This window comes from Haliotis asinina, chromosome 16 (genome assembly GCF_037392515.1).
Source record: "Haliotis asinina isolate JCU_RB_2024 chromosome 16, JCU_Hal_asi_v2, whole genome shotgun sequence".
Classification (NCBI taxonomy): domain Eukaryota; kingdom Metazoa; phylum Mollusca; class Gastropoda; order Lepetellida; family Haliotidae; genus Haliotis; species Haliotis asinina.
In genome coordinates this window covers 13,869,624-13,881,911 of record NC_090295.1, presented here as the reverse complement: position 1 = coordinate 13,881,911, position 12,288 = coordinate 13,869,624, and the positions used below count along the sequence as shown (strand labels likewise).

Genomic DNA, 12,288 nt, shown 5'->3' with positions numbered 1-12,288 from the left:
ATGCAGCTAGTAACTCTGCATAAAATGGACTTATATTCTGTAAATAGGCTTTATCATATTCAAGGCTTAAAGCATCAATTCCTAAGTTCATTTTCAGAAGATGTGACATAAAATATACAAATGTTTGTTTCCAAATACAACTGAGCTGACAATTGACATAGGCTCTCAGTAATTTCAGCCTTAAAGCATATTTTTTTAAACGTAAATCTGGTATATTAAGACCTCCATCTAAACAAACACCAATGCATGTACCGTGTGCTATTTTGGCAGGTTTGTTATGCCATAAAAAGTCTCTAAACATTTGTGTAAATTTATTCTCCACCCAATATGGAACAGGTAGTACAGTGAACATATACCACAAACGAGAGCTCATAAGGATATTAATAACAATGGCTCTGCCTTGTAAGGTTAACTGTCTACGCAGCCATGAATTTAACAGTGCTTGTATTTTGTCCATTTTCTTCCTCCAGTTTAAAGTTTCACACATCGCTTTGTCGATGCCGAAATAAATGCCCAATACTTCTATACAATCTCTTTTCACTTTAACCGGAATGTTGATTGAAAAATCTCTAAACCTTGTTTTACCCAATAACAAAATTTCCGATTTTTCAATATTGATTTTTGCACCCGTTGCCTCACAATAGAAGTTAACTGTACTAAATGTTTCAAGGACAGAGTTAACATCTGAGACAGTAACTGTTGTGTCATCAGCATGTTGGTATATCAAAGAATTAATATCATTACTGATGTTAATTCCATGAATATCAGGATTGTTTTTTATTATTAAATTCAGTGGCTCTGACACCAACACATATAGCATAGAGCTCATTGGATCCCCCTGCCTAACTCCACGAGTTAAAGTGAAGTATGGTGTCAAATGACCATTGTATTTCACAGAACTCTTTATATCAGTATATAGGATCTTAATCCATGAAATGAAAAAATCTCCAAAGTTAAATTTCCTAAGAATTTGAAATAAATATTGGTGCGATACCCTATCAAAGGCTTTTTCTTGATCTATTTTAATGAGATAGGAGTCATCATTATGATTACTGACAACATCAATGACATCTCTAACAGAATGTAGGTTACTGGCTATGTCTCTTCCTGGTATGCAACAAGATTGTTCAGGGGAGACAACTGAAGCCATCACATTTCTCAATCTCAACGACAACACTCTAGAAATGAGCTTAGAGTCTACATTAATCAATGAGATAGGTCTGTAACACTTAATGTCCCTTTTGTCACCTTTCTTTTTATAAAATAAACTAATAATACTCTTTTTCATGGAGCGAGAAAGATTCTGCTCTTTGTATATACCATCTACAACTTCTAAAAAGAAGGGACATAAAATATTCCAAAACTTTAAATAAAACTCAACAGTTAGGCCGTCCGGACCCGGTGATTTATTCTTTTTCATTCCTTTGAGTGCTTTTGTAAGCTCACTCTGAGAAATAGGTACGTCACATGATTGTTTTTCTTCTTCAGAAAGTTTTTTCCCAATATTATCAATGAGACTTTGTTGTTTTACGAAATCACATTGCTCAGCAGTAAATAAGGATGAGTAAAATTGCTGAGCAGTATCTAAAATATCCTCTGTATTCCTGGCTATAGTACCATCTTCCTTGTACAGTGATTTTATTGAATTAGCCTGTTGTTTACTTTTTTCAAGGTTCAAAAAGTAAGTGGTGTTTCTATCTGACTCCAGCGTGCACTGAGCTTTTGACCTGAGAATAGCACCCTTGCATTTATTATTCTCATACACCTCTAGTTCACTTTCCAATAATCGTAAATCGGTAGATTTATAGCCAGGAATGGAGGATATTTTATGATATTCAATTCTAAGTTTATTTTGAATTTTATAATAATCAGCTTTTGCTTCCCTGTTTTTCTTAGATGCATAAAGTCTGGAAAATGTTTTAAATTTGTATTTTAAGTTATCCCACCATATCAATGGATCAGTTTTAAGTAAAGGGCATTGTTTTGCCTCCTCTATTAATGCAATAATTCGTAAGTAGAATGTGAAATCTTCCAGAAGCTGATTATTAAAAATCCATACCCCAGGACCTCTTTCTACTGAAGAAAAGTCCAATCTGAGGGCTACTATACTGTGATCACTCACAGAGGAATATCTAATGTAACTATTTACAGCACTTGTAATGAGATCTCTTGAAACAATTATCAGATCAATTCTAGATTGTTTCATACTTCCTAACACAGACTGTATTCTGGTAAATTCTTTTTTGTCATAGTTTTTATATCTCCATATATCAACTAGGCTGTTGTCAGAGAGAAAATCGTTTAAAACATTGCTACTTTGAATATTAAACGATATATTGTTGATGCCTTTATCAAGTAAAGGATTTAATATCTCATTAAAATCCCCAGCACAAATTATGTGTTCTTTCTCAATCCATGTTGTCAAATTCTTGAAAAAATCTATTCTCTCTTTGCTCTCATTTGGGGCATACACGTTTAATAAAGCAACTGATCTATCTTCAATAGCTAGGGAAGCCTTTATTAATCTTCCTTCTTCATCTTTTCTAAGCAGCTTAACATTTTGCTCAAAACCATCTGAGACTAATATAGCTACACCTCTTCTATTATTTTCTGCATTAGAATATAAAATAGTTCCTGGCCATAAATGTTTATATTTTTCTATATATTCATCCGACCAAAAAGTTTCCTGCAAAAAAGCAATATTGACTTGAGAATTCCTAATTAGTGCAAATACATTTTGCATTTTGGCTATATCCCGGAGTCCATTTACATTCCATGACCATACTGTGACCATTGCAGAAAAGAGAAATAGATGCTTACTAGGCAACATTATGGAGTTTCCATAACATTTTCCAACACACCTGATAATTCTCTTCTGTCATTGACCTTTTCTGCTTTCTTTTTCTTTTGTTGGTCTTTTTTACTTTCTCTCACTTTATTTTTCAAGTCATTGTTTTGTAATACCGTCTCTGATAATTTAGGCTGCAGTTTGTGCCTTCTTGCACGTTTACGCGACGCAATTGCGCACTTTGCAGATGATACACCGGTTGGTTTTTGAATGTCTTTATCCTCTTCTCTTGTGTCCAGGCTCTCCTGAAGCAAAGCGTTCTTGTCTGTGGTGTCCTTGTCCTCCTTCTCGCAATCAGAAATATCCTCAGCAAATGGAATTGCTTGCGTATTATCTTCCTTCGCCATTTTTTCAGTTCCTTGTAATTTTGACTCTTCTTTTTTATTTCTCTTGGTTTCTTCTGATCCATCTGTATGATTCTCCTTTGACGCGGAAATATGTTCCAGAGGAACCTCATCCCAGGATTTTGTTGGGGCTAACATAACTCCCTCTCCAAATCCGAATCAGAATCGCTAAACCTTTCCTCATCCTCTATATCGGAGAAACAGTTGCAGATTTCAATTGAACGAAAACAGATATGACAACTACGTTGCTGATTTTCTTCTGCTTTGCAATTTCTGGCAATGTGTCCACTTCCACTGCATTTATAACATTTGGTGTTAGGACAATCTTTCACCACGTGACCTCCAGAATTGCACTTGAAGCATAACCGTTCTTGGTTATTGTGTATAACTCTAAAATACCTGTATCCATCCAGGGTGTTAAACCCCATTGAATACGGTAATGAGTTACATTCAGGGGGAAATACCACCCTCACATATCTTGTACCATCAAAAATGTGTGTGCCTTTAAGAGTTCTGTGCTTGATGTCACTTTTCATAGTTATTCCTCTCTTACTGAGAACTTTTTCTATTTCTTCATCATCGATGTACGGTGGGAGATGAAGAAATGACACCACTACACTGTCACTCTGAAGCAGTCTGAATGAGATCTTCTGATCTTCTATAACTAGGTCATTTGTTTCAGCAAGAATCCTTGCCTCGGTGCTGTCAGGGACTGTTACATCAAAGCAATCTGTGCCTTTCAACACACATGCCCACACATCAGATACATATTCCAACAAAACACTGCAAAGCGTGCTTGCGGTTACAACTCTGTTGTCTCCTACATGAACTTCAATTGTGCAATCCTTCTGATATTTTCTTTTTGAATAGGAGTCCGCCATTTTGTCTCCAGTCAGCAAGATGTCAACAATACAGCGACCGTATATAGCACGCACCTAAGTGCTTGCTAACGAGGTAGGTTCACATACAATTACATTGTAAATGTTATCCTACCTTTGGGCACCAAATTCAAGTTCAGACGTCCCTTTAAATGACGATCTCCGAGAAAACTTGTCACTCTCTCGTAAATCCGTCCATACACCTCCAATTCAAGGGAGGTAACCCAAAGTCCAGCGCGCTATCCCCTGCGCTACAGGGACCTACCAACGACCAGGACATTTTGATGAAACGTTCTACCATGCCATATATTCCTGTCACTCATAGCGAACACCAAAACACTTGTGGATAGTGATATTATACCACAAAGTAGGTAAAGGCCGTAGGAGGAAATGGCAGGGGACCATCATTTGTCAGTGTCAGTGATGACATAAAGAGGATGGTCATTAAAACACAAAGTGAAGGCATTTGGTCAAAAAATCCGTTTCCAAAATAAAGTGCTAGAAACGTTGCTGCATCCCTGGTGGGATTCGAACCCACGGCCTCTGAATTAGAAGTCCAGCGCGCTATCCCCTGCGCTACAGGGACCTACCAACGACCAGGACATTTTGATGAAACGTTCTACCATGCCATATATTCCTGTCACTCATAGCGAACACCAAAACACTTGTGGATAGTGATATTATACCACAATGTAGGTAAAGGCCGTAGGAGGAAATGGCAGGGGACCATCATTTGTCAGTTTAAGTGATGATATAAATAGGATGGTCATTAAAACGTAAAGTGAAGGCATTTGGTCAAAAAATCCGTTTCCAAAATAAAGTGCTAAAAACGTTGCTGCATCCCTGGTGGGATTCGAACCCACGGCCTCTGGATTAGAAGTCCAGCGCGCTATCCCCTGCGCTACAGGGACCTACCAACGACCAGGACATTTTGATGAAAAGTTCTACCATGACATATATTCCTGTCACTCATAGCGAACACCAAAACACTTGTGGATAGTGATATTATACCACAAAGTAGGTAAAAGACGTAGGAGGAAATGGCAGGGGACCATCATTTGTCAGTTTAAGTGATGATATAAATAGGATGGTCATTAAAACGTAAAGTGAAGGCATTTGGTCAAAAAATCCGTTTCCAAAATAAAGTGCTAAAAACGTTGCTGCATCCCTGGTGGGATTCGAACCCACGGCCTCTGGATTAGAAGTCCAGCGCGCTATCCCCTGCGCTACAGGGACCTACCAACGACCAGGACATTTTGATGAAACGTTCTACCATGCCATATATTCCTGTCACTCATAGCGAACACCAAAACACTTGTGGATAGTGATATTATACCACAAAGTAGGTAAAGGCCGTAGGAGGAAATGGCAGGGGACCCTCATTTGTCAGTTTAAGTGATGATATAAATAGGATGGTCATTAAAACGTAAAGTGAAGGGATTTGGTCAAAAAATCCGTTTCCAAAATAAAGTGCTAAAAACGTTGCTGCATCCCTGGTGGGATTCGAACCCACGGCCTCTGGATTAGAAGTCCAGCGCGCTATCCCCTGCGCTACAGGGACCTACCAACGACCAGGACATTTTGATGAAAAGTTCTACCATGACATATATTCCTTTCACTCATAGCGAACACCAAAACACTTGTGGATAGTGATATTATACCACAAAGTAGGTAAAAGCCGTAGGAGGAAATGGCAGGGGACCATCATTTGTCAGTTTAAGTGATGATATAAATAGGATGGTCATTAAAACGTAAAGTGAAGGCATTTGGTCAAGAAATCCGTTTCCAAAATAAAGAGCTATAAACGTTGCTGCATCCCTGGTGGGATTCGAACCCACGGCCTCTGGATTAGAAGTCCAGCGCGCTATCCCCTGCGCTACAGGGACCTACCAACGACCAGGACATTTTGATGAAACGTTCTACCATGCCATATATTCCTGTCACTCATAGCGAACACCAAAACACTTGTGGATAGTGATATTATACCACAAAGTAGGTAAAGGCCGTAGGAGGAAATGGCAGGGGACCATCATTTGTCAGTGTCAGTGATGACATAAATAGGATGGTCATTAAAACACAAAGTGAAGGCATTGGTCAAAAAATCCGTTTCCAAAATAAAGTGCTAGAAACGTTGCTGCATCCCTGGTGGGATTCGAACCCACGGCCTCTGGATTAGAAGTCCAGCGCGCTATCCCCTGCGCTACAGGGACCTACCAACGACCAGGACATTTTGATGAAACGTTCTACCATGCCATATATTCCTGTCACTCATAGCGAACACCAAAACACTTGTGGATAGTGATATTATACCACAATGTAGGTAAAGGCCGTAGGAGGAAATGGCAGGGGACCATCATTTGTCAGTTTAAGTGATGATATAAATAGGATGGTCATTAAAACGTAAAGTGAAGGCATTTGGTCAAAAAATCCGTTTCCAAAATAAAGTGCTAAAAACGTTGCTGCATCCCTGGTGGGATTCGAACCCACGGCCTCTGGATTAGAAGTCCAGCGCGCTATCCCCTGCGCTACAGGGACCTACCAACGACCAGGACATTTTGATGAAACGTTCTACCATGCCATATATTCCTGTCACTCATAGCGAACACCAAAACACTTGTGGATAGTGATATTATACCACAAAGTAGGTAAAGGCCGTAGGAGGAAATGGCAGGGGACCCTCATTTGTCAGTTTAAGTGATGATATAAATAGGATGGTCATTAAAACGTAAAGTGAAGGCATTTGGTCAAAAAATCCGTTTCCAAACTAAAGTGCTAAAAACGTTGCTGCATCCCTGGTGGGATTCGAACCCACGGCCTCTGGATTAGAAGTCCAGCGCGCTATCCCCTGCGCTACAGGGACCTACCAACGACCAGGACATTTTGATGAAAAGTTCTAACATGACATATATTCCTTTCACTGATAGCGAACACCAAAACACTTGTGGATAGTGATATTATACCACAAAGTAGGTAGAAGCCGTAGGAGGAAATGGCAGGGGACCCTCATTTGTCAGTTTAAGTGATGATATAAATAGGATGGTCATTAAAACGTAAAGTGAAGGCATTTGGTCAAGAAATCCGTTTCCAAACTAAAGTGCTAAAAACGTTGCTGCATCCCTGGTGGGATTCGAACCCACGGCCTCTGGATTAGAAGTCCAGCGCGCTATCCCCTGCGCTACAGGGACCTACCAACGACCAGGACATTTTGATGAAACGTTCTACCATGCCATATATTCCTGTCACTCATAGCGAACACCAAAACACTTGTGGATAGTGATATTATACCACAAAGTAGGTAAAGGCCGTAGGAGGAAATGGCAGGGGACCATCATTTGTCAGTGTCAGTGATGACATAAAGAGGATGGTCATTAAAACACAAAGTGAAGGCATTTGGTCAAAAAATCCGTTTCCAAAATAAAGTGCTAGAAACGTTGCTGCATCCCTGGTGGGATTCGAACCCACGGCCTCTGGATTAGAAGTCCAGCGCGCTATCCCCTGCGCTACAGGGACCTACCAACGACCAGGACATTTTGATGAAACGTTCTACCATGTCATATATTCCTGTCACTCATAGCGAACACCAAAACACTTGTGGATAGTGATATTATACCACAATGTAGGTAAAGGCCGTAGGAGGAAATGGCAGGGGACCCTCATTTGTCAGTTTAAGTGATGATATAAATAGGATGGTCATTAAAACGTAAAGTGAAGGCATTTGGTCAAGAAATCCGTTTCCAAAATAAAGTGCTAAAAACGTTGCTGCATCCCTGGTGGGATTCGAACCCACGGCCTCTGGATTAGAAGTCCAGCGCGCTATCCCCTGCGCTACAGGGACCTACCAACGGCCAGGACATTTTGATGAAACGTTCTACCATGCCATATATTCCTGTCACTCATAGCGAACACCAAAACACTTGTGGATAGTGATATTATACCACAAAGTAGGTAAAGGCCGTAGGAGGAAATGGCAGGGGACCATCATTTGTCAGTGTCAGTGATGACATAAAGAGGATGGTCATTAAAACACAAAGTGAAGGCATTTGGTCAAAAAATCCGTTTCCAAAATAAAGTGCTAGAAACGTTGCTGCATCCCTGGTGGGATTCGAACCCACGGCCTCTGGATTAGAAGTCCATCGCGCTATCCCCTGCGCTACAGGGACCTACCAACGACCAGGACATTTTGATGAAACGTTCTACCATGTCATATATTCCTGTCACTCATAGCGAACACCAAAACACTTGTGGATAGTGATATTATACCACAATGTAGGTAAAGGCCGTAGGAGGAAATGGCAGGGGACCCTCATTTGTCAGTTTAAGTGATGATATAAATAGGATGGTCATTAAAACGTAAAGTGAAGGCATTTGGTCAAAAAATCCGTTTCCAAAATAAAGTGCTAAAAACGTTGCTGCATCCCTGGTGGGATTCGAACCCACGGCCTCTGGATTAGAAGTCCAGCGCGCTATCCCCTGCGCTACAGGGACCTACCAACGACCAGGACATTTTGATGAAAAGTTCTACCATGACATATATTCCTTTCACTCATAGCGAACACCAAAACACTTGTGGATAGTGATATTATACCACAAAGTAGGTAAAAGCCGTAGGAGGAAATGGCAGGGGACCCTCATTTGTCAGTTTAAGTGATGATATAAATAGGATGGTCATAAAAACGTAAAGTGAAGGCATTTGGTCAAAAAATCCGTTTCCAAAATAAAGTGCTAAAAACGTCGCTGCATCCCTGGTGTGATTCGAACCCACGGCCTCTGGATTAGAAGTCCAGCGCGCTATCCCCTGCGCTACAGGGACCTACCAACGACCAGGACATTTTGATGAAAAGTTCTACCATGACATATATTCCTTTCACTCATAGTGAACACCAAAACACTTGTGGATAGTGATATTATACCACAAAGTAGGTAAAAGCCGTAGGAGGAAATGGCAGGGGACCCTCATTTGTCAGTTTAAGTGATGATATAAATAGGATGGTCATTAAAACGTAAAGTGAAGGCATTTGGTCAAAAAATCCGTTTCCAAAATAAAGTGCTAAAAACGTTGCTGCATCCCTGGTGGGATTCGAACCCACGGCCTCTGGATTAGAAGTCCAGCGCGCTATCCCCTGCGCTACAGGGACCTACCAACGACCAGGACATTTTGATGAAACGTTCTACCATGCCATATATTCCTGTCACTCATAGCGAACACCAAAACACTTGTGGATAGTGATATTATACCACAAAGTAGGTAAAGGCCGTAGGAGGAAATGGCAGGGGACCATCATTTGTCAGTGTCAGTGATGACATAAAGAGGATGGTCATTAAAACACAAAGTGAAGGCATTTGGTCAAAAAATCCGTTTCCAAAATAAAGTGCTAAAAACGTTGCTGCATCCCTGGTGGGATTCGAACCCACGGCCTCTGGATTAGAAGTCCAGCGCGCTATCCCCTGCGCTACAGGGACCTACCAACGACCAGGACATTTTGATGAAAAGTTCTACCATGACATATATTCCTTTCACTCATAGCGAACACCAAAACACTTGTGGATAGTGATATTATACCACAAAGTAGGTAAAGGCCGTAGGAGGAAATGGCAGGGGACCCTCATTTGTCAGTTTAAGTGATGATATAAAGAGGATGGTCATTAAAACACAAAGTGAAGGCATTTGGTCAAAAAATCCGTTTCCAAAATAAAGTGCTAAAAACGTTGCTGCATCCCTGGTGGGATTCGAACCCACGGCCTCTGGATTAGAAGTCCAGCGCGCTATCCCCTGCGCTACAGGGACCTACCAACGACCAGGACATTTTGATGAAACGTTCTACCATGCCATATATTCCTGTCACTCATAGCGAACACCAAAACACTTGTGGATAGTGATATTATACCACAAAGTAGGTAAAGGCCCTAGGAGGAAATGGCAGGGGACCCTCATTTGTCAGTTTAAGTGATGATATAAAGAGGATGGTCATTAAAACGTAAAGTGAAGGCATTTGGTCAAAAAATCCGTTTCCAAAATAAAGTGCTAAAAACGTTGCTGCATCCCTGGTGGGATTCGAACCCACGGCCTCTGGATTAGAAGTCCAGCGCGCTATCCCCTGCGCTACAGGGACCTACCAACGACCAGGACATTTTGATGAAACGTTCTACCATGACATATATTCCTGTCACTCATAGCGAACACCAAAACACTTGTGGATAGTGATATTATACCACAAAGTAGGTAAAGGCCGTAGGAGGAAATGGCAGGGGACCCTCATTTGCCAGTTTAAGTGATGATATAAATAGGATGGTCATTAAAACGTAAAGTGAAGGCATTTGGTCAAGAAATCCGTTTCCAAAATAAAGTGCTAAAAACGTTGCTGCATCCCTGGTGGGATTCGAACCCACGGCCTCTGGATTAGAAGTCCATCGCGCTATCCCCTGCGCTACAGGGACCTACCAACGACCAGGACATTTTGATGAAACGTTCTACCATGCCATATATTCCTGTCACTCATAGCGAACACCAAAACACTTGTGGATAGTGATATTATACCACAAAGTAGGTAAAGGCCGTAGGAGGAAATGGCAGGGGACCATCATTTGTCAGTGTCAGTGATGACATAAAGAGGATGGTCATTAAAACACAAAGTGAAGGCATTTGGTCAAAAAATCCGTTTCCAAAATAAAGTGCTAGAAACGTTGCTGCATCCCTGGTGGGATTCGAACCCACGGCCTCTGGATTAGAAGTCCAGCGCGCTATCCCCTGCGCTACAGGGACCTACCAACGACCAGGACATTTTGATGAAACGTTCTACCATGTCATATATTCCTGTCACTCATAGCGAACACCAAAACACTTGTGGATAGTGATATTATACCACAATGTAGGTAAAGGCCGTAGGAGGAAATGGCAGGGGACCCTCATTTGTCAGTTTAAGTGATGATATAAATAGGATGGTCATTAAAACGTAAAGTGAAGGCATTTGGTCAAAAAATCCGTTTCCAAAATAAAGTGCTAAAAACGTTGCTGCATCCCTGGTGGGATTCGAACCCACGGCCTCTGGATTAGAAGTCCAGCGCGCTATCCCCTGCGCTACAGGGACCTACCAACGACCAGGACATTTTGATGAAACGTTCTACCATGCCATATATTCCTGTCACTCATAGCGAACACCAAAACACTTGTGGATAGTGATATTATACCACAAAGTAGGTAAAGGCCGTAGGAGGAAATGGCAGGGGACCATCATTTGTCAGTGTCAGTGATGACATAAAGAGGATGGTCATTGAAACACAAAGTGAAGGCATTTGGTCAAAAAATCCGTTTCCAAAATAAAGTGCTAAAAACGTTGCTGCATCCCTGGTGGGATTCGAACCCACGGCCTCTGGATTAGAAGTCCAGCGCGCTATCCCCTGCGCTACAGGGACCTACCAACGACCAGGACATTTTGATGAAAAGTTCTACCATGACATATATTCCTTTCACTCATAGTGAACACCAAAACACTTGTGGATAGTGATATTATACCACAAAGTAGGTAAAAGCCGTAGGAGGAAATGGCAGGGGACCCTCATTTGTCAGTTTAAGTGATGATATAAATAGGATGGTCATTAAAACGTAAAGTGAAGGCATTTGGTCAAAAAATCCGTTTCCAAAATAAAGTGCTAAAAACGTTGCTGCATTCCCGGTGGGATTCGAACCCACGGCCTCTGGATTAGAAGTCCAGCGCGCTATCCCCTGCGCTACAGGGACCTACCAACGACCAGGACATTTTGATGAAACGTTCTACCATGCCATATATTCCTGTCACTCATAGCGAACACCAAAACACTTGTGGATAGTGATATTATACCACAAAGTAGGTAAAGGCCGTAGGAGGAAATGGCAGGGGACCATCATTTGTCAGTGTCAGTGATGACATAAAGAGGATGGTCATTAAAACACAAAGTGAAGGCATTTGGTCAAAAAATCCGTTTCCAAAATAAAGTGCTAAAAACGTTGCTGCATCCCTGGTGGGATTCGAACCCACGGCCTCTGGATTAGAAGTCCAGCGCGCTATCCCCTGCGCTACAGGGACCTACCAACGACCAGGACATTTTGATGAAAAGTTCTACCATGACATATATTCCTTTCACTCATAGCGAACACCAAAACACTTGTGGATAGTGATATTATACCACAAAGTAGGTAAAGGCCGTAGGAGGAAATGGCAGGGGACCCTCATTTGTCAGTTTA

General features: G+C 41.4%; 1 protein-coding gene and 19 non-coding genes across 20 annotated transcripts; all 20 read right to left on the bottom strand.

The window, feature by feature from the left end:
* Nucleotides 1-2,829: 2,829 nt before the first annotated feature.
* On the bottom strand, nt 2,830-3,330 carry LOC137267632 (nucleolar RNA helicase 2-like). Its single transcript, XM_067802115.1, has one exon. It carries the CDS (start codon nt 3,328-3,330, stop codon nt 2,830-2,832), a length of 501 nt encoding a protein of 166 aa, XP_067658216.1.
* A 1,578-nt stretch (nt 3,331-4,908) lies between these two features.
* Trnar-ucu (transfer RNA arginine (anticodon UCU)) lies at nt 4,909-4,981 on the bottom strand. The gene has a single exon. It is a non-coding gene; the product is annotated as a tRNA-Arg (tRNA).
* A 252-nt stretch (nt 4,982-5,233) lies between these two features.
* On the bottom strand, nt 5,234-5,306 carry Trnar-ucu (transfer RNA arginine (anticodon UCU)). The gene has a single exon. It is a non-coding gene; the product is annotated as a tRNA-Arg (tRNA).
* A 252-nt stretch (nt 5,307-5,558) lies between these two features.
* Nucleotides 5,559-5,631, bottom strand: Trnar-ucu (transfer RNA arginine (anticodon UCU)). Its single transcript has one exon. It is a non-coding gene; the product is annotated as a tRNA-Arg (tRNA).
* Nucleotides 5,632-5,883: 252 nt separating this feature from the next.
* Nucleotides 5,884-5,956, bottom strand: Trnar-ucu (transfer RNA arginine (anticodon UCU)). The gene has a single exon. It is a non-coding gene; the product is annotated as a tRNA-Arg (tRNA).
* A 251-nt stretch (nt 5,957-6,207) lies between these two features.
* Trnar-ucu (transfer RNA arginine (anticodon UCU)) lies at nt 6,208-6,280 on the bottom strand. Its single transcript has one exon. It is a non-coding gene; the product is annotated as a tRNA-Arg (tRNA).
* Nucleotides 6,281-6,532: 252 nt separating this feature from the next.
* On the bottom strand, nt 6,533-6,605 carry Trnar-ucu (transfer RNA arginine (anticodon UCU)). The gene has a single exon. It is a non-coding gene; the product is annotated as a tRNA-Arg (tRNA).
* Nucleotides 6,606-6,857: 252 nt separating this feature from the next.
* Trnar-ucu (transfer RNA arginine (anticodon UCU)) lies at nt 6,858-6,930 on the bottom strand. Its single transcript has one exon. It is a non-coding gene; the product is annotated as a tRNA-Arg (tRNA).
* Nucleotides 6,931-7,182: 252 nt separating this feature from the next.
* Nucleotides 7,183-7,255, bottom strand: Trnar-ucu (transfer RNA arginine (anticodon UCU)). The gene has a single exon. It is a non-coding gene; the product is annotated as a tRNA-Arg (tRNA).
* Nucleotides 7,256-7,507: 252 nt separating this feature from the next.
* Nucleotides 7,508-7,580, bottom strand: Trnar-ucu (transfer RNA arginine (anticodon UCU)). Its single transcript has one exon. It is a non-coding gene; the product is annotated as a tRNA-Arg (tRNA).
* Nucleotides 7,581-7,832: 252 nt separating this feature from the next.
* Nucleotides 7,833-7,905, bottom strand: Trnar-ucu (transfer RNA arginine (anticodon UCU)). Its single transcript has one exon. It is a non-coding gene; the product is annotated as a tRNA-Arg (tRNA).
* A 577-nt stretch (nt 7,906-8,482) lies between these two features.
* On the bottom strand, nt 8,483-8,555 carry Trnar-ucu (transfer RNA arginine (anticodon UCU)). The gene has a single exon. It is a non-coding gene; the product is annotated as a tRNA-Arg (tRNA).
* A 577-nt stretch (nt 8,556-9,132) lies between these two features.
* Nucleotides 9,133-9,205, bottom strand: Trnar-ucu (transfer RNA arginine (anticodon UCU)). The gene has a single exon. It is a non-coding gene; the product is annotated as a tRNA-Arg (tRNA).
* Nucleotides 9,206-9,457: 252 nt separating this feature from the next.
* On the bottom strand, nt 9,458-9,530 carry Trnar-ucu (transfer RNA arginine (anticodon UCU)). Its single transcript has one exon. It is a non-coding gene; the product is annotated as a tRNA-Arg (tRNA).
* Nucleotides 9,531-9,782: 252 nt separating this feature from the next.
* Trnar-ucu (transfer RNA arginine (anticodon UCU)) lies at nt 9,783-9,855 on the bottom strand. The gene has a single exon. It is a non-coding gene; the product is annotated as a tRNA-Arg (tRNA).
* Nucleotides 9,856-10,107: 252 nt separating this feature from the next.
* On the bottom strand, nt 10,108-10,180 carry Trnar-ucu (transfer RNA arginine (anticodon UCU)). Its single transcript has one exon. It is a non-coding gene; the product is annotated as a tRNA-Arg (tRNA).
* Nucleotides 10,181-10,757: 577 nt separating this feature from the next.
* On the bottom strand, nt 10,758-10,830 carry Trnar-ucu (transfer RNA arginine (anticodon UCU)). The gene has a single exon. It is a non-coding gene; the product is annotated as a tRNA-Arg (tRNA).
* Nucleotides 10,831-11,082: 252 nt separating this feature from the next.
* Trnar-ucu (transfer RNA arginine (anticodon UCU)) lies at nt 11,083-11,155 on the bottom strand. The gene has a single exon. It is a non-coding gene; the product is annotated as a tRNA-Arg (tRNA).
* Nucleotides 11,156-11,407: 252 nt separating this feature from the next.
* Nucleotides 11,408-11,480, bottom strand: Trnar-ucu (transfer RNA arginine (anticodon UCU)). The gene has a single exon. It is a non-coding gene; the product is annotated as a tRNA-Arg (tRNA).
* Nucleotides 11,481-12,057: 577 nt separating this feature from the next.
* Trnar-ucu (transfer RNA arginine (anticodon UCU)) lies at nt 12,058-12,130 on the bottom strand. Its single transcript has one exon. It is a non-coding gene; the product is annotated as a tRNA-Arg (tRNA).
* Nucleotides 12,131-12,288: the final 158 nt, after the last annotated feature.

Excerpts from the sequence above, each read along its gene's own strand:
- LOC137267632 (XM_067802115.1), bottom strand. The coding sequence starts at position 3,330 with ATGTTAGCCCCAACAAAATCCTGGGATGAGGTTCCTCTGGAACATATT.